Source organism: Chiloscyllium punctatum, chromosome 42, assembly GCF_047496795.1.
Source record: "Chiloscyllium punctatum isolate Juve2018m chromosome 42, sChiPun1.3, whole genome shotgun sequence".
NCBI classification, from domain to species: domain Eukaryota; kingdom Metazoa; phylum Chordata; class Chondrichthyes; order Orectolobiformes; family Hemiscylliidae; genus Chiloscyllium; species Chiloscyllium punctatum.
Genome location: NC_092780.1, coordinates 12,071,270 through 12,098,930, shown reverse-complemented (window position 1 = coordinate 12,098,930; position 27,661 = coordinate 12,071,270). Strand labels below are relative to the sequence as shown.

Genomic DNA, 27,661 nt, shown 5'->3' with positions numbered 1-27,661 from the left:
TGTCCCAGAGCAGACTGTGCCATCATGGAGATCGTTGCAGTTGTCTGGTTTCAGTGTATCTAGGCATTTTCTGGGATAGCTTTTTTTTTGTTCAGGTTGCTGTTTAGACACTGTGGTTTGTGCCTCAGAGTTAGTTGAAGTAACTAGCAGTTAGATTGACTTACAGTATAAACGGAGTCAACACCAACTTCATGATTGACTTTCTGAGACAGGGGAGGCTTCATCTCCATTTGAATTTTGAGGGGCAGTACAGAGATGACTGCCATCTACAATTGGCCCCAGTGTCTTAACGCAAAGGAAAACAACCACGGTAGTTTGGATGAATTGTAAAAATAACCAAACAAAGGAACTGAGCCTTCCACAGTATAGAGAAAGTGAATGGGTTATCTCTGAGAATAGGTGGAGCTGAGGAAATTCTCCACAGGACTGTAGTGTACTTAAAGTGGGCCCTAAAATTAATTAGATTTAATAGAGGGGGAAGGGGAAGCTGCAGTGCAGAATATATAACTTATTAAGTTAATTGTGCTTGCCTTGTTTAAATCTTTTATATGCAATAGTTATGAATGAAATCTGATGACAGTCAACTGATTGAAACAGTGAATTTGGATTTCTCTTTCAATCTTTAACTAGCAATGCAGTATTGTTTTGAAATTAAATAAAATATCAAAAGATATGCACAACAGTGAAACACGAATCATTTCCCTTTACTATTTGGCTTTCTGCACAGGACTGCATTATTTTAATGCATGTTTGAACTTTTCCCATGAGGCTTAGTTCTTTTCCTGTTTAAAAATGTGGGTTATTTCATAGTGTTTACATTAACCGTCCTGGATAGGGATGGCAATGGAATGCAATCTCCCTCCTAACAGCAGGCCATGTAATGAGAAAATAAATCGGAAGAATTTCAATCTCACCAGCTGCTGTAGCCAGGGTGTGAGCCCATGACCTCAAAGTGTTAGCCGGGCTCTTTTGAGTTATGATACTACCATCTACTGTTGGGTGCCCCTGCGAACCATCCTCTAAACTGAGTTCCTCATCTTGGCTGGGCAGTTGAGGAATCCCAGAACAGAAGATAGTCACGCTCTCAAATGGAAAGCAATGCAAGTTGCTAAGTTACCAATTTGCATACTTTTCTAGGGCCTATTGCAATTGTCACTGTTGTAAAATGATGCTGGGTTTGCACCACTCTCACTACCAGAGGAGCGGAGAGGTTTGCGCACACGAAATCATTTTGACCATTTTGAATGCAGCAGTGAAATAGCCAGTCATCTTCCTTTCCCACCTGTTACCATTTGTCTGTGCATTGTGCGGTTTGTTTGGTGAGCAAGAAATGGGGAAGGGGAGGAACAAAAAGGTAACAGGATGTGCTCATTTTTAAAAGGCGGAGCCTCTCTGGATTGCATCACCTTTTGTATTTTCCCATTAAACTTCCAGTTCATTTGGGTTTGAAGTCCCTCTTCAACACTCTCTCAATTGAGAGGGAGAAACTTAAGCAGATCTGGCGGGAGAAGGAACTGGAGACTGCACCAGCCATTCAGATCACACACCTAAAGAACACCTTATCTGAGGTGAGAATATCTTTAGTCTGTTCCCTTTGCACCAGTTCCACCTGCACCATCCCGCGACACATACCTATGTATCCTTTTGCCTATAATAAAAGCAAATTACCTGCAGTTGTCAGAACCCTGAATCTTCCATCTCACCTGATTTTTGACTACAACTGTTCAGATTTCTCCATTTCAAGTACATGTCCAATTCTCTTCTGAAAGTCACAATTTAATCTGCATCTGACTTGGTGTGTCTGTCAGCATCTGTGGAGAGAGGAGTGGAGTTCTTGTTTGAAGTTGAATATGATTTTTCTTCTAACCTGAAACACAACTCTGTTCCTCACTCCACAGAGCCTGCCTGTCTGCCCTGCTAAGTATTTCCAGCATCTTGTTCCCATCTTCAGAAACTATCCAAGTATGACCAACAAATTGAAATCTCTCCAACATCTACATCGCTCTGCATATACCACTCTGCATCATTTTAGCTTTGGATAATCCACGCTCTATTGCAAACCCCATCTTGAAGTGAAACTCCTATGTGGCTAATCACTGAAATTATCTTTATTTCAAAAATATATTTTATTCTTAAAAATATCGTAGTCTCTTAAACAGTTTGGTTCTGTACAGTAACATATGAAGAAACAAATATTGGGGTTTGACTCTATCCAGCAAACAAACCCAAAATATCTCTTACTTGAAAAAGACTCTACTTACCTCAATGAAATTAACCTGTGGAATGTCCCTAGGTTATGTCTCAGAATGCTGATCTCCGGAATCGTCTGCACAGAATCCAGTACCTGTCCAGCTTTGATGCGGTGACTGATACACTGGCTCCTGTTAAAGTTGAAGAGGTAAAACAAAATTCTTCTACTGACCACGAGAGATCTTTTTTATTTTTTGATTCTGTTTTTAATCAATCTCATTGGTTTAAAAAAAAACAAGGGACATCAATAGGGACGCACGATTTCAAGCATTTTTAATCTGAGCGTTCATTCATTACCAACATATGCCTCTAGCCATGGTGCTGTTTTCATCTAATCCCATCAGTCTATCCTTCCATTCCTTTGTCCCCTATGTACTTCTTGAACATTCAAAGGGCAGCTACCTAAGTATCTGCAGGGAGTAATGGGTGGCACTGTGGCCCAGTGGTTAGCACTGCTGTCTCTCAGTACCAGGGACTCTGGTTCAATTCCAGCCTCGGGCAACTCTGTGTGGAGTTTGCACGTTCTCCCAGTGTCTGCGTGGGTTTCCTTCCACAGTCCAAAGATGTCCAGGTTAGGTGAATTGGCCTTGTTAATTCCCCGTATTATGAACATAGTGTTCAGGGGTATGTAGGTTAGATGTATTAGTCAGGGTAAATGTAGAGCATTTGGGAAATGGGTCTGGGTGTGTTACTCTCTTTGGGGAGACTGTGTGAACTTGTTGGGCTGAAGGGCCTGTTTCCATGCTGTAGGGCTTCTGTGATAATGTTCTATGATTAGTAGGATAGATTGATAAAGTTGCATTGAGGAGGTGCAAATGGCTTGTTTGGAATGTAAACACTGGTATGGACCTTTCGTTCTCTTGCTGTTTTGTTTGTGTAAACTTGCTGGTTTACAGTGGCAATTAAAACAGTGTTGTTTGTCACCCTTCACGAATTTGTGAAGAGGTGGCAATAATTTAGAGGAAGGTACTGCATAAAGATCGAGAATTTCCATTTTAGGGTTGAACCCCCTGGAGCTCCAAGTTTAATGAAAAATCTGTGTTTAAACTGATGATTGAATAATCACTCCTCATTTTCCTAACAGTAACTTGCTGACTTGCATGATTTCTGCTCGGTACAACTGATGCGCAGATATCCCAGCATCTGCTGTGAATCTTCAGCAGAGAAGCAGCCTGTTATAAGCATTAGTCTCTGCATCACTTTGGAATTTTACTTTTAAAGGCCAGCGCACATTTTCCAAAAATTGTTGTTAATTGCTACTGCCTTTGGTTGATGTGCAGTGTTGCGTTCGATTCAGCTGTGTTCACATGGTTTACTGAACTGACTTGAGATCATTCAGATTCTTAAGATGCCCTGTTGTGTTGGAAATGCTAACTGAAGTTATCCTGTGTCATATGATTTGGATTAACCCAGTTAACAACACCTTTTTTGAAAATAAGATGCCTATATGTTCACTGTGTAAAAAGGGCATTCTGACAGAGCCTTTGTACAGCTGTACTGAGAATCCTGCACTGTGGTAAATCTCATTTAGATTAGGTTAGATTACTTAGTGTGGAAACAGGCCCTTCGGTCCAACAAGTCCACACCGCCCCGCCGAAGCGTAACCCACCCATACCCCTACATCTACATCTACCCCTTACCTAACACTACGGGCAATTTAGCATGGCCAATTCACCTGACCGGCACATCTTTGGACTGTGGGAGGAAACCGGAGCACCCGGAGGAAACCCACGCAGACACGGGGAGAACGTGCAAACTCCACACAGTCAGTCGCCGAGGCGGGAATTGAACCCGGGTCTCTGGCGCTGTGAGGCAGCAGTGCTAACCACTGTGCCACCGTGCCGCCCACAACATGTCTCCCTCTGCATTGGGAGTTGATCACTGGGTCATGTGGCACAGACAGAGGTCACTCAATTTTGCTATGTTTGGGCAGCTCTGAGAATCACCTAGTTCTTCCAACTCACCTGCCCTTTGCCCGTAGCCCTTCAGGTTTTTCCATTTCAAAGTACTCGTCCAACTTCTGAAAGTTATCGTTTTGAATTATCTGTGTAGGTCGTTCCGTTATACCGACTAGGAGAAAGTGAGAACTGCGGCTGCTGGAGATCAGAGTCAAAAAGGTGTGGGGCTGGAAAAGCACAGCAGGTCAGGCAGCATCCAAAGAGCATGAGAATTGACGTTTCAGGCACATGATTTGAATTAACCCAATTAACAACACACTTTAAAAATTAGGTGCCTTTGCACAGTGAACACACAACCTTTATTTTCAAAACGTGTTGTTAATTGGGTTAATTCATTTCATGTGCCCGAAATGTTGACTCTCCTGCTCTGATGTTGCCTGACCTGCTGTGTTTTTCCAGCACCACACTTTTTTTGGTTCTGTTCATGGTTCATTGACGCAAATTCACTAACGTGCTTGATGAATTGGGTGCTTTTTTTTTCGCAGTATGAACTTTTCTAATGAGTGCTGGCTGTAACGTGATTACAGCACCAATACTTTAAGCGCTGTTTCTGAAGTGTGATTTTTTTTTTCTCTGTAATGTGGGCTTGCAGCAGAACGTGGGCATCATGTTATAGAAGAACTGATTATACTTGCATGTTCTAGTACATTCCAGATCATCATATCTTGCTGCATATTTTAAAAACAAAAATCCTCCCCGCCTTCTCCAGCCTTATTTTATCATCTTCAAAAGGGAATTAGATAATGATTTGAAATGGGAAAAGTTGTTGGATATAACAGGACATTGAAATTCTTCCATAAATCCAGCTCAGGCTTTTGTGCCCAATGATTCTAGACAAACCAGACTAGGTGGCTGAAGCAAAAAATAAATATTGAGCTTGTTATCTTGTGCAACAGAGCTGCGGTAATGGTAAAAACAGGTTGTTCGTTTAGCTTTGAAAGACTTGCTTGAAGGATGTGCAACAACATCGTAATGTAAGGGTCAGAAATGAGTCAGGTAGCCCAGGGTCTTGTTAGTACTCTATCGTTTCTCAGGCAAGTTCACCAGCATCCAAATGACCCAATTCCTGCTTCCTGCTGTGCTGGTCTAACTGCTCCTTAAGTGTATCTCAACTGCTTTCTTCAACCAATTCCACGTGGTGGCAAGTTCTACTTCCTTGAACTAACAGATGCATCTTCTTATTTTCCCTTTTGGATTTCTCGATAACTCTCTTTTCTATCTATAATCTCATAATTGTGCTCATCTCTACAGGACGGAACATTCTCTCTGGATCGTAATTGTTCATTATTTTAGATATCTCTATTGAGTCACCCCTCAGTTTACTTTCTTCAAGTGAAGAGAGACCCAGCCTATCAATCCTTCTGTAATGCAATGACCCAACCATTTCTGGGGTCTGTCTTCTAAATCTGCTCTGCAACTTCTTCCATTACCTTTTATGTAACTTGTTTATAATATGGGGAGGTAATAGTCTTAGTGCTGCTATCATTGGATTGTTAATGCAGAGACCCAGGTAATGTTCTAGGGACCCAGGACTAGGACTAGGACTAGGAATCCTACCACAGCAGATGTTGCCATTCAAATTCAATAATGATGACAATGAAACCATTGTTGTTTATCAGAAAGACCCATCTGGTTCACTAACATTCTTTTTAGGGAAGGAAATCTGCCATCCTTACCTGGTCTGGTCTACATGTGACTCCAGACCCACAGCAATGCAGTCGACTTTTAACTACCCTCTGGGCAATTAGGGATGGGCAGGAAATGAAATGAATGAGAAAGAACTGCAATGTATTGAGGAAAAGCTTTGATCTTTGTGGAGAATTGTTTATAAAATAACATAAATGTTACGAGTGGCTCTGGAATGTGTTGTGATGTTTTCTTTTTCAAAACTTTATCTTTAGGTGGCTTGTAACCGGTCGCTAGCTCATCAGCTGTCCTTAGACAGTAACGCTTCACTGTCTGAGTCACACGTTGAATTCTTTGATGCTGAGGACGTGTTGCTGTCTGCGTGTTCTTCTGACAACGAGGTAGATGATTCAGCCATTCGTTTTGGTAATAACGTAAGGAATGAAAAGCTTTTAGCTTAATTCTTTGCACAAAAGTTAGCATCTGTCAAGGAAGAAATAGATGTAGTCTGAACAGACTTGTGCAGACCATGGTCTGTGACCTTGTAGCAAAACTGGAAAAAAATGAGAGATTCTACAGTTTTTTTTGAGCAAATGCAGAGAGGGATGCACAAAATGGGTTCATTGTCATTCACTTTTTAAAATATATATTAAATCTAAGTCACTTTCCTTTGTCACAGATGTCAGATGATGATGACTCCACCACCAGTGAAATTACTAACAGCAACTCTGAGGAGAATTTAGACACTGTGGAAGCATCTATTCAGAAACTGACAGGTTTGTTTGTTAAATCAGTAACATGAGCAAACCATCTGTAGCTTGCATTTTGTGTAATTATGTACACCGCAGCAATGATATCCTGCGATCTTTCATTTTATGATCAGCCGCTGCTCGAAATGCTATGTCCTTGACCCCAATCCTTTCCGGGATACTGTTTCTAACTTGGCCTTCACACAAACTGTCTCCCTCCAAACTGTTCATTCTCTGTCATTGCCGCTTTCTGCTTCTCTCAAAAACACTCATCCTTACCTCCTTCACCGACCCCCCCCACCCCCAGGCCTGAGTTTTCTGCTTGCTTGAGTTAGCCGTGCCTCACATTTACTTCAACTCGTTCAGAATTCTCCACCCAGATGTGAGAGACCAAGACTTTTATTCCCTTGTTTCTACTATTCTTCTGTTTTCTTCTCTCTCGTGCTCTCTCTCATATTCCCTGGTACAAACTACTGCACACCTGGGTATAAGCCCTTCCATTCCCTGATGAAGGGCTTATGCCCGAAGCATTGACCCTCCTGCTCCTCGAATGTTACCTGACCTGCTGTGCTTATCCAGCACCACACTTTTGACTAACATTGAGTGAGGTCAAATAGGTTATATTTTGGTCCTAGCAATTTTTTGCCCCTTTTTTTTTCCCCCCTCTTTTGGTACTATCATTTGCTTTCAGGCTGTCTACAGAGGCTACCTTCTCACATACCAGAGCCAGTAGAAAACCCTTCAGCCTTACCATGTTGCAATTCAAAACAATGATCCACTAAGTCCTCTTCAGAGAGTTGTGTGTGTTGATGCTGCTGGATTGCATCAACGCTGGCAAATGGACAAACCCTCTCAGGCCTGTCATGGGTTTGGTTTGACATCTACATCAGGAGGACAAATGTCATGGTTCTAGATATTGCCATACTCCACCTAACAGCAGTGACAATATGCATTTGGAGATTATTGATAGCTTCGTGTATATCTCTGCTCTAGAGTTTCCCACAATATCTTACTTGATGCTGAAATGAACTCGTGCTTCGCAGAAACTGCAGCTTTTTTCATGCTAAGTGAGTGTTTGTGGAATAGCAGACTGACTGAGAACATCAAACTGCAAGTTCATCAGACCTGTGTCCCCCATGTGCGCTCCTCTGCAGTAATGAGAACTTGATATGGTAGATAGTGAGAAAGGCTGTTCACTTTCTATGTTCACTGTCACAGCCATATCGTTAGCATTTCTTGGCTAAACAAGGTCTTGGAATGTACTAATTCCATCAGCACACACTCATTGCTTGCAGTGAGTGTTCCAGTGTCATCAGATGGATGCTGGCCGTATGCCTAAAGACCTGCTTGTACGGTGCCCACAATTAAGACCATTAATGGGAAGACACTAGTTTCCACTGGCAAGGCGTCTGTAACCAGAGGACATGGATTTGGGATCAGTGACAGCCTTCTGTAATGCAAGGTGCTGGTTTGCATTGTGGTGATCAACTGGAAAGTGCCACCAGGTATGGCTCAGCAACCTCACTCTGATAATGGACATCTCTGTCTCCCTTTACAACTTATACAGCAATGTGTGGAGAAGGTTTCCGAATGAATGGACTCTGATTTTCTGCTAAGCGTTGAGTTTCTGTTTGCCTCTTCCAAAGCATCCCGAAATCACGGCAGTCAACAACCTTCCTCTACTTGTCAACGCCCATCATCTTTAAATATCACTTGTAGCTGTTTTTGTTGCAGTCCAGGAAAGACCAATCAAGTGCACCATACCAGCAGGTCTTTAGGCATATGGTCAGCATAAAAACTGAGTCATAGAGTTATACAACATGGGGGGGAAAAAACTCTTCAATCCAACTTGTCCACTGACTAGACATTCCAATCTGACCTAGCCCAATGTGCCAGATTTAGCCCATAATCCCTCTAAACACTTCTAGTAAACCCTCTAAACAAAGAGGCAATAGAGAGGGTTTACTAATCTGAACACTGGGATTGGAAGGGAACAAAATAGACCTCAAACTGAAGCAGACTGCTTGGAGCAGCAAATGAAATTGCTGCCTTTCTGTAAAATGTTTCTTGTAAAACTGAAAAATCAAAATGAGGAGCTGAGACGTGCTGCATTGCCAGGATTAGAAAGATTAAGAGGGGTACGGAGATTAGTACCATTGCACAAGAGTTTTAGAAAACTGAAGATTATCTCCCAAGGGAGTGGGGTGTCAGAGATTTTTCAGTCCTGATATAGGTCATCTTGATATTTTGTAATATTTCTGCTTCCCGAGTGAAATGTTTAATCTTTGCTGAGAAAACTGTTTTCTGCTGATGCTGATTAGGAGTTACAGTGACATTGTCACATCTTTTTTTATATATAAAAGCCAAGAGGGCAGCTGATGCATGTCCTGCCCTTGCCTGAGGGGGGAGGGAGGAAGGTGGATTTGGGGAATGCAGGCCTGGGTGCCTGAAATGTGAAGGTGTTCCATATCTGAGCAGCTGTATCCATAATGTTTGCAATTACTTTACCTTTTTTTAATTTGGGGCGGGGGAACGAAAGAAATTTGTTCATTGGCTTACCAGAAAGCTTCATGATACAGGCAGAGAGGATATGGGAAAGTGCTCTTTTTCCTGGGCATGATTTTTATTTCCTTTTGGAGAATGTTTGGGTGAACTATAAGAAGGAAGTTCAGTGTGCACCCCCTTGTTTACAATGGAATATAAACCGAAAGAACTATGGATGTTGTAAATCCAGGACAAAAATAGGAATTGCTAGAAAAGCTCAGCAGGTCTGGCCGCATCTGTGGAGAGAAACTAGTTAACATTTTTGGTCCAATGACCCTTCCTCAGAGCTGGACTTAAAATGTTAATGTTAATTTCTCTCCAGATGCGACCAGACCTGCTGAGCTCTTCCAGTAATGTCTATTTTTATCTCTGACTTCCAGCTGATTGTCTGGCGCTGTATGGAAGGAGGCTCTCTCTCTCTCTCTCTCTCTCTCTCTCTCTCTCTCTCTCTCTCTCTCTCTCTCTTTCTTTCTCTCTCTTTTTTCCCCCCCCCCCATTTTATTAATGTCTTCACTGTGATTCCCCCTCTGTCCCTCACTTAGTGGTGATTGGCTGGAAGGGTATAACCTGGCACAGAATACGAATGTGCACATTATCTAGATATTCTGGTCTGTTTCTCCTCTGGGAAGTATCCTGTGCTTTGTTAAGCACTGCCCCCTACTGGTAATGTTGAGATTTGATATTCTTGTTTGTGATCTTTTTCTCTAACTGATGGATTGTTAACCTCAACATTGGTGCAAACTGAAATCTTTTCCCCCGAGTATCCATAAACTTTTGATTTATGGATCAAAGGAAAGTTGTCTGGCTTGTGGACAAAAGGAAAATTTTAAGTCCCTCAATAGAAACTGAGATTTTAACGTATACCCAGCTGTGCGTCTCTGCCACCTTTTTCACCTCTCTGCTGGCTGAAATCACTGGCTTGACAGTTCCTTTGCCACTGATTTGTCTGGCCCAAGTCAAGCCTGACTATCCACTAGATCGACAACTTGCCTTATAGCTCTGTCTTTCTCCAACACTTTCCTCTCTTTGCCATCTGTACTGTGACTTCATCCATAACCTAGTTTGTAAGTGCTACTCCTCTCCTAGCAGGTGAAGTATAACATAGAAACAAATATGAACTTATCCACTTTTTGCATTTTCCTGCCACTGTATTTCTTCAATGGTAAGAGATTAGGATGCGTCACTTTGCACAGAGTCCATAGTGTCCTTGTTTGCAAGGTATTTTTTTAAATACTTATAAAGGCAAATAGTACATTGGCCATTACTGGAGCAAGATAGGATCTTGCTGTAACTGTGAGCCTTGGTGAGATCATAGCTACAGTATTGTATACAGTTGGTCTCCTTTCCTAAGGAAGGATACATTGCCATTGAGGGGATTCAGTGGACAGATGCCTAGACTAGAGGCATAACTCTGAAGATAGATTGGCGAGACTGGGTTCTAGAATTCAAAAAATGGGAGGCAACCCATTTAGAAGAAAATGAGTGATATGATAAATACCAGAAGTATGTTCCCCTGGTTGGGGCAGGACAGTGGGCATATCTGAAACCAGGAGCACAGTCTGAGACTATGGAGTAAAAAGTTTAGGATTGTGATCAGGAGGAATTTCTTTACTTGGACAGTGGTGAGCCTGTGGAATCCTCTGCCCTAGAGGGTGATGGAGCCTCAGTTGTTTGAACATTGATCAAGATAGAGAATTCTAGATGGTAAATATATCAAAGGAAATTGGAAAAAGTGCTGGAAAGTGGAGAGGGAGTAGTTCAGCTATAATCCAGTTGAATGGCACAGCAGACTTGAGGGCTGAATGGCCTCGTGCTGCTCCTGTTTGCTCTGTGCCTCTCCAACTCTCATTTTAAAACTCAACCTCTTTGTCCGAGTTTTTGTCTTTCTTTTGAATAAGTTTATTTTGAATTGAAACTGTAGTAGAGGTGTTATATAAATGCAAACTGTTGTGCTATTTGGCAATTTATCCCCTGAAGTCATTTTTTCATTTTTTTAAAAAAAATAATTCTAGGTTAGTGAGTCAGCAATGTGAAGGTCTGTGCCAGAGAATGCAAATTCCTAAAGATCTCCTCAACAGTTTAGAACTGTGATTCTGATTTTTTTTTTTCCGTCCATTCTGTTTCATTAATTGGAACAAAGAAGAATTTCCAATCAAAGAGAAACTGGGTGTTGCCACAGAGTTGGAATATCGCCCAGGGCTATGATTTTTCGCCGTGTAGCTTTTCAGTGGTCATAAACTAAGTAAACATGAAGTCAAGTGTTCCTGATGAAGGGCTTTTGCCCAAAATGTCAATTTCGAAGCTCCTTGGATGCTGCCTGAACTGCTGTGCTCTTCCAGCACTACTAATCCTGAAAAGCCAACATGCCCAGGTCTGGCTCGTTATATTTCTCCAAACATCTGAGAAAACTGAAACTCACCGGAAAGAGCTTTCAGCAGTGATAACTTGTGGCATGGTGGCTCATGGTTAGCACTACTGCCTCACAGCGCTAGGGACCTGGGTTCAATTCCCGCCTCAGGCACCTGTCTGTGTGGAGTTTGCACATTCTCCCCGTGTCTGCGTGGGTTTCCTCCCACAGTCTAAAAATGTGCAGGTTAGCTGAATTGGTTGTGCTAAATTGCCTGTAGTGTTAGGTGCATTAGTCAGGGGTAAATTGCGGGGATTGGGTCTGGGTGGGTTGCTGTTCAGAGGGTCAGTGTGGACTTGGGCCAAAGGGCCTGTTTCCACACTGTAGGAAATCTAATCTAATCTAATCATATCACATCCAAACAGGGCACATTAGGCTGTTCTTTTGCCACTCAATAAGGTTGTAGCTAATTTTGGTTTTCACATCAGTTTAGGAAGCTGCATTCAGTTCTGGTCTCCCTGCTACAAGAAAGGTGTTGTAAATCTTTATTGCACCCTTTCAAGTTTAACAAGGATGTTTTTGGGGTTGGAGGGTTTGAGCTACAGAGAGAGAGGCTAAATAGGCTGGAGCTATTTTCCCTACTGCATCGGCAGCTGAGGGGCGATCTTTATAGAAGTTTATAAAATCGAGGGGCATAGATTGGATAGGGTAATACCGTTTTTCCCAGAGTGGGAGGGTTCAAAACTAGAAGGAATAGGTTTAAGATGAGATTTAAAAGTGACCTAAGGGGCAATTCTTTCATGCAGAGGGTGGTGCATGTTTGGAATGAACTGCTAGAGAAGTGGCAGAGGCTGGTACAACGACAACATTTAAAAGGCATCTGGATGAGTATATGAATAGGAAGGGTTTGGAGGGATATGGACCAAATGCTGACAAATGGGACTAGATTAATTTAGGATATCTGGTTGGCATGGGCGAGTTGGGCTGGAGGATCTGTTTCTGTGCAGTGCAGCTGTATGAGTCTATGACTGTACATTTTTGCAGACATCTGACAATCTTTCTTCCCCTTGAGGTCATCAAGAATCTATCTGCCCTTTTTTTAAAAAAAAATCTCTTAAAATTCTGCATCTCTATTTTGAGGAAGAGAATTCCAAAAACACTCAACCCTCAGGACAATATTTGTTCTCTCTTAACGAATTGTAAGTTCGAAAGCTGAGGCATGAGAAAATTGACTAAAGCTGGCTCTTTCTTGTTTAAAGATGATAAAATGAAAGGTCCTACAAGCTGTGGTACAATGGATGGGACACAACGCCGGACGTGTCTCCCAGCCCCAGGCCCGAATCTGAACAACGTCAGCCTATGGAACATCTTGAAGAACAACATTGGGAAAGACTTGTCTAAGGTCTCGATGCCAGTCCAGCTAAACGAACCACTGAACACACTCCAGCGACTCTGTGAGGAGCTTGAATTCAGTGAACTATTGGATGCAGCGAGCAGGGCATCGGATCCCTTTGAGCGTATGGTAAGCTGCTCAATCTGTTCTGTGACACGAATCAATTGGGTGAGTGCTGGTATCTCTTCGAATGAGAGAAACCCACACCTTACTGTCAGCAAAGACGTGGTTATTTTAATTTTTTTAAAAATCCATTAGTGGGATGTGTGTCACTGGCCAGGCCAGAAATTATTTCCAGGTGTGCAGCCAATGGGAAGGTCACCTGGTGAGTTGTACAGGCTCCCCTCACTACAAACCTGACCCCAGGCAGCTGTAACATTCAGACCTCATTCTGGGACAGATGGGAAAGGTCAGGGTTTCCTGGTAATCTTTAAGGTTTTCTCTCCTACACTCTCTCACTGGTTCAATCGCTGTTTCCCTGCAGATTTACATCGCAGCCTTTGCTGTGTCAGGCTATGCTTCGGCGTATTACAGAGCCAGAAGCAAGCCATTCAACCCTGTCCTCGGTGAAACGTATGAATGTATTCGAGAAGACAAGGGCTTCCAGTTTATTGGCGAACAGGTAGGCATTGTCTCTGCTGATCTGTTCTCGGTCTTCTCCCCTCCCCCCTTCAGGTATTGAGGTCCAACTCCAGTTTAAAATCTCAAGGCACTGCAGCAGAATTGCCACCTGTTTTGTGTGTTCGTTCTTCTAATTCATTTGCAGATGTAGGCATTGCATGCTAGACCAGTGTATTGCCTCTCCGTCATTGTCTTTGGAAAGATGGTGGTGAACCATAGCAGTCCTTGTGCTGTTAGGATGGAGGTTCAGGACTTTGCCCCAATGACAATGAAGGAACAGTGAGGATGTTCCAGGGCAGCTTGTTTCGTGGCTCAAAGTGGCACTTGGGTTGTGTTTCCCATGGGTCTGCTGCCTTTGTGTTTTGGGTGCGAGGTTGAGGGTTTGGAAGGAGGCCCTGCCCAGTTGCTGCGTTGCATCTGGGAGGTGGAACACACTGCTTCCACGGTGTTGGTGTTGAAGGGAGCAAACGTTTTATTTATTCACAGGATGAAGGCATCGCTATCTAAGCCAATGTTTCTTGCCATCCTTAATTGCTCAGAGTTGTTAAGAGTCAACCACATTGCTGTGGGTCTGGAGTCACATGTAGGCAGCTTCCCTCCATAAAGAGCATTAATGAACCAGATGGGTTTTTCTGACAAAAAAGTGGTTTCATGGTCATCGTCAGACACTTAATTCCAGATTTTTATTGAATTCAAATTTTGCCATCTGCTGTGGTGGGATTTGAACCCAGGTCCCTGGAATATTGCTTAGGTCTTGGATTAACAGTAGAGTGATAATCCCACTAGGCCATCGCCTTCGTTGAAGAAGATGGATGGGATGTGAGCCATTTGACTTTGGAAGATGATTACCACCTGTCTGTGAGGCTGATCACATCCACGTTTGGGTTTCTCAGCAGGTGGATTTCAAAGCCAAATAGGAATTGTGCTTGGTTTCTTTTCCTTTCTGATACCTACACTGCTCATCCTGGGAGGAAAGGTATCCTTCACCCTCTTCCCAATGTGTTACCACTCCCTGAGAGTGCCTCACTGAGCAGCAGCAGAGTAGATACTGCTGGAACCAGCCTGGCTCCAGTTCACCTGGTAATTTCTGCTTGTTCCCACTGTGGCTGTCCTTGGCATGGCCAAACAACGTAACCAGCTCGAGCCCAAGACACCCGATGAATGAAACTCTGATCTCCAGCTGTCGTGTGATGGATCCTGGAGATGTTCAAAGAAAACGACCAGACTTTCATGATATGTTGACAAATACGCATCAGCAAAACCTACAATAAATGCGAACATGGGAATTTTTAATGGAGGAATGTTGATGTGAAATGTTTTGAAACAACAGGATTTTGAGTGCACAGAAGATAAGTGTGAGGAAGTATGAATTTTCATATTGTATCAAAGGATAAAACACTTTGGTATTTAAAAGTTGAAGTTTTACTCTGAATTTCAGTCAAATTTAAAATTTCTTTCATGATTTTATTTTAAATAAACCCTGGTTCATAATGAGTGCAGCCACTTAGCTTAATTCTCTCCGTTGATTTGAAACAAGTTGGTACCAAACTGTTGTTGTCTATTGGGAAATCATGTCTTTATTATTGTACATGAAGGAGCATGCAGCTTCTTGGAGCTGTTTAATGTTATCGGTACTCGGCTCGTGCAGTAACTGCACTTGCTGTGGTTGGTATTGACATTGGGAAACTGTGTGTTTAATGGCCTTGATGAACATGTTTGAGTTAATAACAGGAGTTTTGCTGTAATTTATTCACTACTTAAATGCTGGCTAAGCCAGCCATCTTATTCCTATCTCTGATTTGTCGTTGAGAAGGCTGCCTTTTGAAATCCTTTGTGCTTTTGATGTAGGTTTGCTCATAGCTATTGGGAGGCAATTCCAATCAGGAGCAGCAACGGTTTTTATTTCCTTTGTTCGGGGATGAGAATCAGCTGCAGCATCGAATATTTATCTGATTTCAGTTGTGACACTAAAGAGCTGTTTCGTCCTTTTCCTTTGTTTTTAAAAACAAAATCACATTTGCAGTTTGTGCGAACTCGTGTGCAAATTTGCTACTCTGTTTTCCATATGACAACAGTGACGATAATGCAGAGCTACTTTGGCTGTAACTTACTTTGAGATGTTCAGAGATGGTGAAAGGTGCGTGATGCCATTTGTCCATTTGCCTGAATGTTTACAATTAGCAGCCTATCTTTACTGACCTTTTCTGTATTTGATGGGACAGTTGTACTCCATTAAATAGCACGCTCCTCTCTCTGGGTCGGAAGATTAGATTCCTGAACAGTACTGGGGGTAATGTTGCACTGTCAGAAGTTCAGCCTGTCAGGGAAACTATTCAACCAGGGTACATCTAGTTTGTGAATGGTTAAAACCCATGAGAAATAGCAAGACCGTATTGGTCAAAGGCACGGTACACCAGCATAACTGGTGTTAGTTGTGGAGAATAGTTACCACAGAGTATTAGTCACTATGTAGAAGTTACTCGTGTATACAACACTTGCAGAGACTTTAACACAGTGTTAAAGGCATGAGCAGCTGCTGCTGGAAACACCTCAGCAGGTTAGGCAGTTCCTGGAGAGAGGGACACAGACTGTACGTTTAAGGTTGCTCACCTTCAGGTGTTTTTCTGCCTCCAGTTAATACCCAGTTGAATGCTCTCAGCTGCTGCTGCAGGTGGGGAGTTATATTTTGGTTTTCAAGGGGGGGGGGGTGGGGGGAATGTCAGGCCTCAGTTGTGACTGTCACTGTTCAGCACAAACACAGGTGAAACCCTGTCCAGAATAGAATCAGGTGCTTTTTTAGCTCTTGAGATATCTATGCCAAGGCAAGAGACTGGCATAAAGACTGAGATACCAGTATCTCTGCAACTGCAATGATGTGGTTCAGTGGGGCAGGTGCTTGTGGTGAAGAGTTGTGGTTGTCTGCTCACTCCCAGCACATCTGCCCCTCTAGCTTATTGTATTTTTCGTTACAGGTGAGCCACCATCCTCCTGTGTCTGTCTGCCATGCTGAATCCGAAAACTTCCTCTTTTGGCAAGGTTAGTTTCTTTGGCAGTGGGTGGGGGGGGGGGAAGGATTTATAGGGCAATTTGAGATTCAATTTCTGTAACAAAGTTTTTCAAAGTGTTGGAGGGGCGAGCAGCAAGTGGCCATTGGTGACCAGTGCGACATACATACTTGTTGCTGGAGAGCTGTCTCTGGTGAGAAGAGCAAATGTACTGCCAATGCAGCTGTGGGGCTCAGAGATAAATGGCCTTGCTGTCTGCTAAAAGCACACGACCCAATACAGAAATGGAGTTCAACTGATCAGGTTATTTCACATGAGATAAGGGTAGACTTACTGAGTGAAGTGGCTGCAGAAGGGCCTGACAGTGACAGGAATATTCCCATGGGTCTCCTACCTCAAAGGTATGGAACTATTTACCTCCTGCCCTCTTCCCTTTTGTGCTGCAGGCTAGAGGTTTTTAACAGGCAGACTCGGCATTGCCTAAGTACTTGAATGGCACGGATTTTTTTTTTTAAATTCTGGTCACCTGTGAATTGGTGCTTTTTCTAAAACCTGTGAATGGGGCACAAACATACTCTTCTGTCACTAGACTGGCGCAAACCATTAAGACAGGTGCCCCAGAACACTGCAATTATAAAATGGTGAATGGTAATCATACAGGAGAATGTCTCAAACACATTACCAATCAATGAACAGGTGACTTAGAGCTCTTGTTTTCATTTGCCCTGAGACAAAGTTAGTGTTACACTAATTGTGATAATGTAGATGTTGGTTCATGGAGCAGGAACTAAGGTCAAAGCAGAAAGAAGGAGCGAGAAAGATTTAAACAAAACAAAAAGGTCTTGCTTAATTATTCAACCAGATGTGGTTTTCTCTGTCTCAGATTCTCGATATAACATAATATAAATTACAAGTGAGTTTTCAAGGGTTCACTGTTCAATTCAGTGTCTGATTCCTGATCCAGTACAGCCAACCCTGACCCAGGAGGTCTCCGGTGGGTGGACAGTTTTAGCCAGTTCACTACTGGAAAAAGTGCAGCCCCATACCCCTCAAAGGGGAGGCGGTGGCCTGGTAGTTATGAGACTAAACTAGTAATTCAGAGCCCCATATTAATGATCTAGGGTCATGGGTTCAAATCTCACCATGGCAAATCTGAATTCAGTCAAAATCTGGAATTGAAATCAACTGAGGGTGACCTCTGATTTGTCATAGAAACCCATCCAGTTCACCAGTGTCGTCCTCTGAAGGAAACCTGTTGTCCTTGCCCATCTGGCCTACATGTGACTGTGTCCATAGCCTCCACCCTTACCCAGCAATGCCCATGTCTCCTGAATTACTGTATATACTTGAGTATTGGTCAAATTTTTTGACTACTTTTAAATGTATGGGGTCAATAATTACATGGATACTACTTTTGAGGGGCTGAAATTCATGCTTGTCAAAATTCCTACCATATCATTAGCAGAAGCCCAACTGATCTCTAAACAAATAAAGGAAAAAAAAATGAATTATGGTAATTCTGAAAACCTGGAGCAGAACACAACAGCCAGTGGGCTGGAAGATTGGGAATGGAGTAGAACAACCGATAGACTGGAAAGCTGGAGTGGGACGTGACGGCTTGCACTCTGACTCCTAAAATGTTGATCTGTTATCTGAGAAGAACTAAGGTCAACTGTTACAAGAGATATGTTGAAAATTCAAGGCTATTTGGCCAAAAATAGGGGAGGCTTACTTTTACATGAGATGGGCAGAAATGGGTATAGCAGATGCTGGAGATTAGAGTCAAGATTAGAGTGGTGCTGGAAAAACACAGCAGGTCAGGCAGCATCCAAGAAGCAGGAAAATCGACGTTTTGGGCAAAAGCCTTTCATCAGGAATGTCGATTTTTTATTTTTTTTTCCCTGCACCTTGCTGCTGCCTGACCTGTGCTTTTCCAGCACCACTCTAATCCTGACTTTTACATGAGATGAACTATTACTCGAGTATATACAAGTCTACTTTCCTGTGTTACCTGCAATAACCTGATAAAGCTACAAACATTTCCCACTAATTGCAATTATATTTGAGGTGGGACAAGTGAGCATTGGGGAGCACCGCAGTCTCTGCGCCAACTACATTTCTTCTGTGCTACATTTTGGCTGGGTTGGAGGAAACCATCTCAAACTGTAAGGTAAATAGACTGATTAGTAATACTTAGGGTGGTATTCCAGTACAGATCAGCTGCACAAAGTTATATCCAGCTAACAATTGACCAAGATCTTTGGTTTTTGTTTTTCTTTCTTTAAATCTTTCTCCCTCTTTCTGCTTTGATGTCAGTTCCTGCACCATGATCCAACATCAACTGTAGTGCGACACTGACATTTTGCCTAAGACTTTGCTCATGATTCGGGGCTGGCCAAATGAATTACATAAGTCTGGTTTTGTTGTGTTCCGAGTTTCACGAGGTATTTGTTGCCAGCAATTCCATAATATTATTCAACGGGACTCTTCTGGCGTGATGGTAGCACCCCTACCTTTTTGAGCCAGTAAGTCTGGGTTCAAATCCCACCTACTTCAGACGTGTGTAAGGACAGGTTGGCTGAGACAATATTCTGGAGTAATTCCATCTGAGAAGCTTTCTGCTTGTATCTGAAAGTGATGAGTTTAAATGAATTACTTTCTCCTTTTAGATGTGAGGTGGAAGAATAAGTTTTGGGGGAAGTCCCTGGAGATTGTGCCTGTTGGAATGGTGAACGTGAGCCTGCCGAAGTAAGTAGCTGATTCAGAAACGTTCATGGTAAGGCAGAGCAAACTACTTCTGGTAACCAAAGGGATGGTAATCCGAAGACGCAAATTGGAAGTGATTGGCAAATAAACCAGAAACTGGATTAGAACTCCATAGATTGGGCTATTGGCCCAACAATTCCACACTGACCCTCTGAAGAGTATCCGACCCAGACTTATTCCCTACCCTATCCCTGTAACCCTGCAGTTCCCAGGGCTAATGCATCTAACCTACACATCCCTGAAAGCTGAGTAATTTAGCACAGCCAATCCACCTAACTGCACTGTGGGAGGAAACTGGATCTTGCACCTTGCAAAAACCCAAGTGGACCAGAGGAGAACTGGCAAAGTCCACACACAGTTGTTGAGGATGGAATTGAACCTAGATCCCTGGTGCTGTGAGGCAACATTGCTAACCATTGAGCCAGCATGCCACCTGTCTGCAGAGTGTGGTTATTATCTGGAATGTACTGTCTAATGTGATGCATTCAAACAAAAATGAGCAACAGGCGTAGACTACTTGACCCTTCCAGCTTATCCGTCCACTGAGTTAGATCGTGGTTAGTCTAATTACTCCATTTCCTAATTTGCAGCACTAACCTTTCACCTCTTTGCTTATCAAGATCCTATCTACCTTTTGTCTTAAAAATATCTGCTAAGTCTCATCACTTTTTTGAGGAGGAGAACTCCAACATTGAGGGAGTAAAGGATATTGTCCTCATCTGTCTTAAATGAGTGACTACTTCTTTTTGATACAGTGACCTTTAATTCTAGATTCTCCCACGACTGGAAAGTGCTTGTTGAAGCAGATTCAGTTGTAACATTAGTTGGGAAATTGAATAAATATATGGTTGAAAATAAGTTGCAGGCTATAGGAAAGAATAGGGAAGTGGGAATTATTGGGTAGATGTGGCAAAAGCCAATGTGGGCCAAAGGGCAATCTTTTTCTTTATTCACTCATAGCTGGCCAGCATTTATTCTTATGTCCTTTAGTAGGTGGTGGTGGTGGTGGTGGTGAGCTGCTTTCTTGAACTGCTGCAGTCAATGGGGAAGGCATTCCAAGGTATTGAACCAGCAACAGTGAAGGAATGGTGACTGTCTCAAGAATGTGTGGTTTAGAGGGGAACTTGAAGATGGTGGTTGTTTTCATGTATCTGCTGCCCTAGTCCTCTAGATGGCAGTGTCATAGATTTGGAAGGTGCTGCTTAAGGATCTTTTGAGTTTCTACACATGAATCTAGTAGGTAGTACACACATTTTGGTGCTGTTTAATGCTATGTCTTGTGTTCACTTGTAGGTCAAAAGTAAGCAGATGTGTCGCTTATATTTTACATTTTGTGACTGGTTTCTAACCAGTGTGTTCCTGTGGTATTCCCAGGTTCGGCGATCACTATCAGTGGAATAAGATCACCTCCTGCATCCACAACATCCTGAGTGGGCAACGATGGATAGAACATTATGGGGAAGTGACAATCACCAACATAAGGAACAGTACCTGTCATTGCAGGTTGACATTTTGTAAGGTGAGTTTGATCCATGTGGCATTGGTCAGTTCAGTTGGAGTTATCTGCAATACTTTTGAAAAGTCCACCTATGTAATTAAAATGTCTTTCTTTTTGCCCTTGCTCACGATTTAGCAGCATATTGGGTTCAGGGCATTGCACATCAGGAAGGATGTCGAGGCTTTGGCGAAGGTGTTGAGCTTTACTTGATTGGTGCAAGGGATGTGGGACTTCACATAGCTGAGCTTGATCTCTACGGATAGAGAGAGGGTTAAGATGAGATTTAATGGATGTTCTCAAAATCTTGAAGGATATTCTTAGAGTGAATCGGGAAATACTGTTCCAGTGGCAGAACTGTCATAACTACAGGATAAAGATTTAAGATAGTTGGCAAAGGCACCAGAGGTCGAATGAGTTTTCTCCCCCATTAAATTGAAATTTGCAATGGGCTGCCTGAACATTTTGAGGGAAACAGTAGCAGAGTAATAATGTCACCAGACTTGTAATCCAGAACCCAAAGAGAAAATGCTGGAAAATCTCAGCAGATCTGGCAGCATCTGTAAGGAGAGAAAAGAGCTGACGTTTCGAGTCTAACTGACCCTTTGTCAAAGCTTAAAAAGGGAGAGATAGGGAGGTATTTATGCTAGGCTGAGAGAAGGTGAGTCATGGATGCAGAAGCAAAGGTAGCAATAAAGAGGTGATAATGACAGTGTATAGAGGGATTGTAGGCAGATTAGGAGCTGTGAATGACCAAGGCTGAAGCCAGTGCTATGTGACAAAATATAGGGGGGGATGGGTGAAGCAGAGGCAAAATGGAAAACAGGGGAGAAGGGTAGAGGAGAGACAATCGAGAAATCTCTCTCTCTCTCTCTCTCTCTCTCTCTCTCTCTCTCTCTCTCTCTCTCTCTCTCTCTCTCTCTCTCTTCCCCCCCCCACACACATATACACACATATTTTGTCACATAGAACTGGCTTCAGCCTTGGTCATTCACAGCTCCTAATCTCCCTATAATCCCTCTATTCACTGTCATTATCACCTCTTTATTGCTACCTTTGCCTCTGGAGGCATGACTCACCTTCTCTAAGGCTAGTATAAATACCTGAGGTAAAAACAATGACTGCAGATTCTGGAAAGCAAATACTGGATTAGTGGTGCTGGAAGAGCACAGCAGTTCAGGCAGCATCCAATGAGCAGCGAAATCGACGTTTCGGGCAAAAGCCCTTCATCAGGAATAAAGGCAGTGAGCCTGAAGCGTGGAGAGATAAGCTAGAGGAGGGTGGGGGTGGGGAGAGAGTAGCATAGAGTACAATGGGTGAGTGGGGGAGGAGATGAAGGTGATAGGTCAAGGAGGAGAGGGTGGAGTGGATAGGTGGAAAAGGAGATATGTAGGTCGGACAAATCGAGGAGACAGTAACTGAGCTGGAAGTTTGAAACTAGGATGAGGTGGGGGAAGGGGAAATGAGGAAGCTGTTGAAGTCCACATTGATGCCCTGGGGTTGAAGTGTTCCGAGGCGGAAGATGAGGCGTTCTTCCTCCAGGCATCTGGTGGTGAGGGAGCGGCGGTGAGGGAGGCCCAGGATCTCCATGTCCTCGGCAGAATGGGAGGGGGGAGTTGAAATGTTGGGCCACGGGGCGGTTTGGTTGATTGGTGCAGGTGTCTCTGAGATGTTCCCTAAAGCGCTCTGCTAGGAGGTGCCCAGTCTCCCCAATGTAGAGGAGACCACATTGTGAGCATAAATACCTCCCTATTTCTCCCTTTTTTTTTAGCTTTGACAAAGGATTAGTTAGACTCGTAACGTCAGCTCTTTTCTCTCCTTACAGATGTTGCCAGACCTGCTGAGATTTTCCAGCATTTTCATTTTTGATTTTAGATTCCAGCATCTGCAGTAATTTGCTTTTATTGTAATCCCGAACCCCAGCTATTATCCTCAGGGTATGAATTTAAATCAGAGTTCAGTGGAATTTGAATTTTGTTTTTAAATGTGGAATAAAAAGCCAGTTTAGTGGCGAGCATGTAACCACTATCAATTGTCACCTAGTTCATCCAATGTCAGAGAAATCCTTCCCCCTTAGTCAGATCTTCGTGTAATTCCAGACCCACAACAATGTGGCTGACTCTTAACTGTCCTCTCGGTAATTGGGAAAGGGCAATAAATGCTACATCCCGTGAATAAATTTTTAAAAATGTAATGGAATTCTATTCAGTAATGACCTTCAAAGAGAAGTTGTATAAATTCTTCAATTTAACTCTTCAGAGCTCTAGGCAAAGAACAAGGGACTGAGACAAATTGGTTTGCTCTTTCTCAAGAAAGCACTAGACTGCTGGACCAAATGACCATGTTCTGTATTGTTCTATGGTGGACCTATTTGAATCACTTAATTTTTCCTTCAGAAATATAAACTGTATGCTTAATCTGTGATAACTGAATGTCTTGTCACGATGCTCCGCCAGAATGTTGTCAAGCTTCTGTTTGGGACAGGGATTCTAATAGAGCAGAATTGAAACAGAGAACTGTGACTTCCAAATGCTGCTTTTTCCCCCTGTTTCTCTTACTCCCCTCCCTTGCCTGTTCATTCCAAACTCTAACCAGAGGGCAAAGGCACAAGCTCTGTCTACATCTGTTCAGCAGTTTGAATTTAAATTGCTTTTTGCAGAAGGTGTTGAGTGTGTAGAACTGACTGTTCAGAAATTGGGTGGTGGTGATTGAGATTGAAAAATGGATTTGAACAATACATTTGACAACGGATGCAAATGAGGGATAGAAACAGGATGATGGGGGAGTGTATATGGTCGTGTGTGTGTCCAGGTGGATGAAATTTCATTAAATGATATTTTATTTGCATACTGCTGTACACAATATTGATGACTGCTCTCTAGTATAGTCCTTTTCATTCTTCTTATAGTCTCTGCATGTTGGATGTCAGTTGTATCATCACATGCAGATTATCTCATAACAACTTCATCCCCAGATGCTACACTTTTTCTCTCTCTCTCTCAACCTTTTCAGACCAAATACTGGAGTTCGAATGTAAATGAGGTTCAGGGCTCTGTGATGGATCAGAGTGGAAGAGTCATCCATCAACTGTTTGGCAAATGGCACGAGGGGTTTTACTGTGGTGGGCCACAATCTGCTAAATGCATTTGGAAACCAAGTAAGCTCCTTACATTTACCTCCTACGCTGGGCTGTTTCATATCTAAGATTATATGCAGCTTTCATTCTCCACAAATGCTCTGATGAGTGATTGCTAATGAAAGAAGGTACATCTTGCATTTATATAGCACTCGGCACAACATCTGATGGTTTCAGAGTTCTTGACAGCCATAGCTGAAATTTCTCCATTCCCTTCTTGTTGGAGAGGAAACGCAGCAGCTAATTTGCACGCAGCTAATTTCTACAGGAGTCATTGTGGTAATGACCGATAAGCTGTTTTAGGTGTTAATTGAGCCAAAGCTATGGCCAGACCACAAAAAGGAAATCCCCTGCTTTGTTTGTGCCATGGTATCCTTTGCACCTACCTGAAAGGACCAACAGGGATCTGATTTTAACTCGGCCAAATCTTTTGTTCAGATCTCTAAAAGTGGGTCTTTGAAGTGCACTAGCAAGGCAAGGAGTTACACTCTGAATGGTCAGACCTTGGAAAATAATGAAGATCAGTGGGCGCTTGATATACACATCCACCATCCCTGAAAATACCAAAGCAGGAAGCCGAGGTGGTTAAGAAGGCATACGGGATACTTAACTAAGACCCAGAATACAAAAGTAAGGAGGTTGGATGGCTGGTGTGTGATTAAAAAGTGAGACTAACAATGTGGCTTCAATTCCTGCAGCAGCTGAGGTTATTAGGAAGGACACTCTCTTTTTCAACCTCTTCACCACCCTCCCCCAACCACCTTGCTGAGGCATGATGACCCTTTTGTTTAACCACCACCAGTTGTCTGCCTCAGAGAGGAGTCCTGTGGTGCGGAAGGACTGTGGTGACTTTAACATTCTGCTGGAACTGTTAGGCTGCAACTGAAATCCTGTATGCAGTTCTGGTCACCACATTTTAGGAAGAATGTATTTGCACTGGAGAGGCTGCAGAGGGGATTTGCCAGAATGTTGCCTAGGCTGGAGTGTCTGAACAATGAAGATTGATTGGATAGGCTGGGAGATTATTTTCCTTGAAGCAGCAAAGACTGAGAGGGGGATTAATGGAGGTGTAGAAGATTATGACTAGCATAGATGAGGTGAATAAGAGGCACTTTCTCCATTACTAGAGGAGTCAATACCAGATTTATGGTAAGAGGTAGAGACTAAGATGGGTGTTGAGGAGAAATGTTTTCACCGTGTGTGGTGTGAATCTGAAACTCACTGCTGGCTGGGGTGGTTGAGCCAGAAATCTATTTAAGCAGTAATTCGATACTCACCTGGTGTGCTATACTCTCCAAAGGTATGGGCCCAGAGCTGAAAAATGGAATTAGTGTCGTCAGATCTTTGACTGCCAAGGGAATGACAGGCTGAGTGGTCTCCTCTACTGTAAACATCTGTGAGTTTATGAACATTTTGCAAAAGGTTTTGAACCATATCTTAAAAGGTCAGAAGTGAGATGCAGAGAGGAGAGCTTTCAGACTGGGATTTTTTAAGAATGTAATTTTTCACAGAATGCAGATTTTGTTGATGAGGCCAGCATGTCTTGTCCTAATAGCCCTTGATTGATAGGGCTTTCTAGTCTGTGCAGGCCAGAGTAAGGATGAGACATTTCCTTTCCCTTCACAAACCCGAACTAGCTTACAGTACCAGGTTTTCATAGCCGTAGAATTATATAGCACGGGAAACAGACCAGGTAAACTCAACTGATCTAGTTCCATTTTGCCAGCATTTGACTGCTCTCCCTTTTAAATCCTTCCTATTCCTATACCCATCCAGACGGCCTCTAAAATGTTGAAACTATACCAGCCTCTACCATTTCCTCAGGCAACTCATTCCATACACATACCACCCTCTGTGTGAAAACGTTGCCTCTCAGGTTCCTTTTTAAATCTTGTCCCTCTCGTCATTTGAGTGGGAGCAGCGGCCGAGGAAAAACGAACCCGGGAGACTACAGCTAAGGTAAGACAGTTTGTTTCAAAATTACTTACCTGTAGCGGGCAGCGGAAGTGAGGTTGGAGCGCATAGCTGGGCGGGAAGGTAAGTGATTAGTATTTGAGTGGGTGTGTTCTAGACCCCAGGTCCTACTTTCGTAGGGCCTCCCTCCCACCCTCCTCCTCTAACCTAACTTTAAAGTCCACAGGTTATTGACTCAGTGTTCTTGTTTTTGGAGACAGTGTACAGTCATGGCAGCACAGGCGGTGGAATGTTCCTCCTGCAGGATGTTTGAGGTAGGGGTGACCACCGATACTCCTGCCGACTTCGTGTGCAGGAAATGCAGTCAGATCCTGATCCTCACCGAACGAGTTAGGGAACTGGAACTGGAACTGGATGAGCTGAGGATTATTAGAGAGGCTGAGAGGGTGATCGATAGAAGCTACAGGGACATAGTTACGCCAGAGAACAGAGGTAGCTGGGTAACAGTTAGAGGTGGGAAGGGGAAGAAACAGGCAGTGCAGGGTTCCCCTGTAGTCGTTCCCCTAAAAAATAAGTATGCAGCTTTGGAAACTGTTGGGGGGGACAGCCTTGCAGGTGTAAGCTGCAGTGAAGGGGTCTGTGGCTCTGAGATTCAGAAGGGAAAGGGGGAGAAGAAGAGAGCGCTAGTTATAGGGGACTCTCTAGTTAGAGGGACGGACAGGCGGTTCTGTGGACATGGGCGAGACTCTCGGATGGTTTGTTGCCTCCCGGGTGCTAGGGTCCGAGACGTCTCGGACCGTGTCTTCAGAATCCTTAAGGGGGAGGGTGTGCAGCCAGAAGTCGTGGTACACATTGGCACCAACGACATAGGTAGGAAGAGGGGCGGGGAGGTCATTCAAGAGCTCAAGGAGTTAGGCTGGAAGCTAAAAGCTAGGACAGACAGAGTCGTCATCTCTGGGTTGTTGCCGGTGCCACGTGACAGAGAGGCAAAGAATAGGGAGAGAGTGCAGTTGAACACGTGGCTGCAAGGATGGTGTAGGAGGGAGGGCTTCAGATATTTGGACAATTGGACTGCATTCTGGGGAAGGTGGGACCTGTATAAACAGGACGGGTTGCACCTGAACCAGAAGGGCACCAATATCCTGGGGGGTAGGTTTGCTAGCACTCTTCGGGGGGGTTTAAACTAATTTGGCAGGGGGATGGGATCCGGACTTGTAGTCCAGCAAGTAAGCTAGCTGTGTGTCAGGATGTCCAAGACTGTAGGGAGGCTGTGGAGAAGGTAGCACTGACAGGGACTACTTACGGACACAGAGATGGGCTCAAGTGCGTATACTTCAATGCAAGGAGTATCAGAAATAAGGTGGGTGAACTTAAGGCATGGATCGGTACCTGGGACTACGATGTTGTAGCCATCACGGAAACATGGATAGATGAGGGACAGGAATGGCTGTTGGAGGTTCCTGGTTACAGATGTTTCAGTAAGATTAGGGAGGGTGGTAAAAAAGGAGGGGGGGTGGCATTGCTAATTAGAAATGGTATAACGGCTGCAGAAAGGAAGTTTGAGGGAGATCTGCCTCTGGAGGTAGTATGGGCTGAAGTCAGAAATAGGAAAGGTGCAGTCACCTTGTTGGGTGTTTATTATAGGCCCCCCAATAGCAGCAAAGATGTGGAGAAACAGATTGGGAAACAGATTTTGGAAAGGTGCAGAAGCCACAGGGTCGTAGTCATGGGCGACTTCAACTTCCCAAATATTGATTGGAAGCTCTTTAGATCAAGTAGATTGGATGGGGCGGTGTTTGTGCAGTGTGTCCAGGAAGCTTTTCTAACGCAGTATGTAGATTGTCCAACCAGAGGGGA

General features: G+C 43.4%; 1 protein-coding gene across 1 annotated transcript in view; it reads left to right on the top strand.

Moving 5' to 3' along the window:
* LOC140465732 (oxysterol-binding protein-related protein 7-like) overlaps nucleotides 1–27,661 on the top strand; it is a 93,826-nt gene that overhangs the window by 51,789 nt on the left and 14,376 nt on the right. The window contains exons 11-20 of the mRNA XM_072561402.1: nucleotides 1,435–1,568; nucleotides 2,294–2,398; nucleotides 6,110–6,235; nucleotides 6,514–6,610; nucleotides 12,734–12,996; nucleotides 13,352–13,489; nucleotides 16,461–16,524; nucleotides 19,163–19,241; nucleotides 20,634–20,778; nucleotides 23,767–23,911. Of these exons, the coding sequence (XP_072417503.1) occupies nucleotides 1,435–1,568; nucleotides 2,294–2,398; nucleotides 6,110–6,235; nucleotides 6,514–6,610; nucleotides 12,734–12,996; nucleotides 13,352–13,489; nucleotides 16,461–16,524; nucleotides 19,163–19,241; nucleotides 20,634–20,778; nucleotides 23,767–23,911 (1,296 nt within the window). The remainder of the gene's footprint in view (nucleotides 1–1,434; nucleotides 1,569–2,293; nucleotides 2,399–6,109; nucleotides 6,236–6,513; nucleotides 6,611–12,733; nucleotides 12,997–13,351; nucleotides 13,490–16,460; nucleotides 16,525–19,162; nucleotides 19,242–20,633; nucleotides 20,779–23,766; nucleotides 23,912–27,661) is intronic.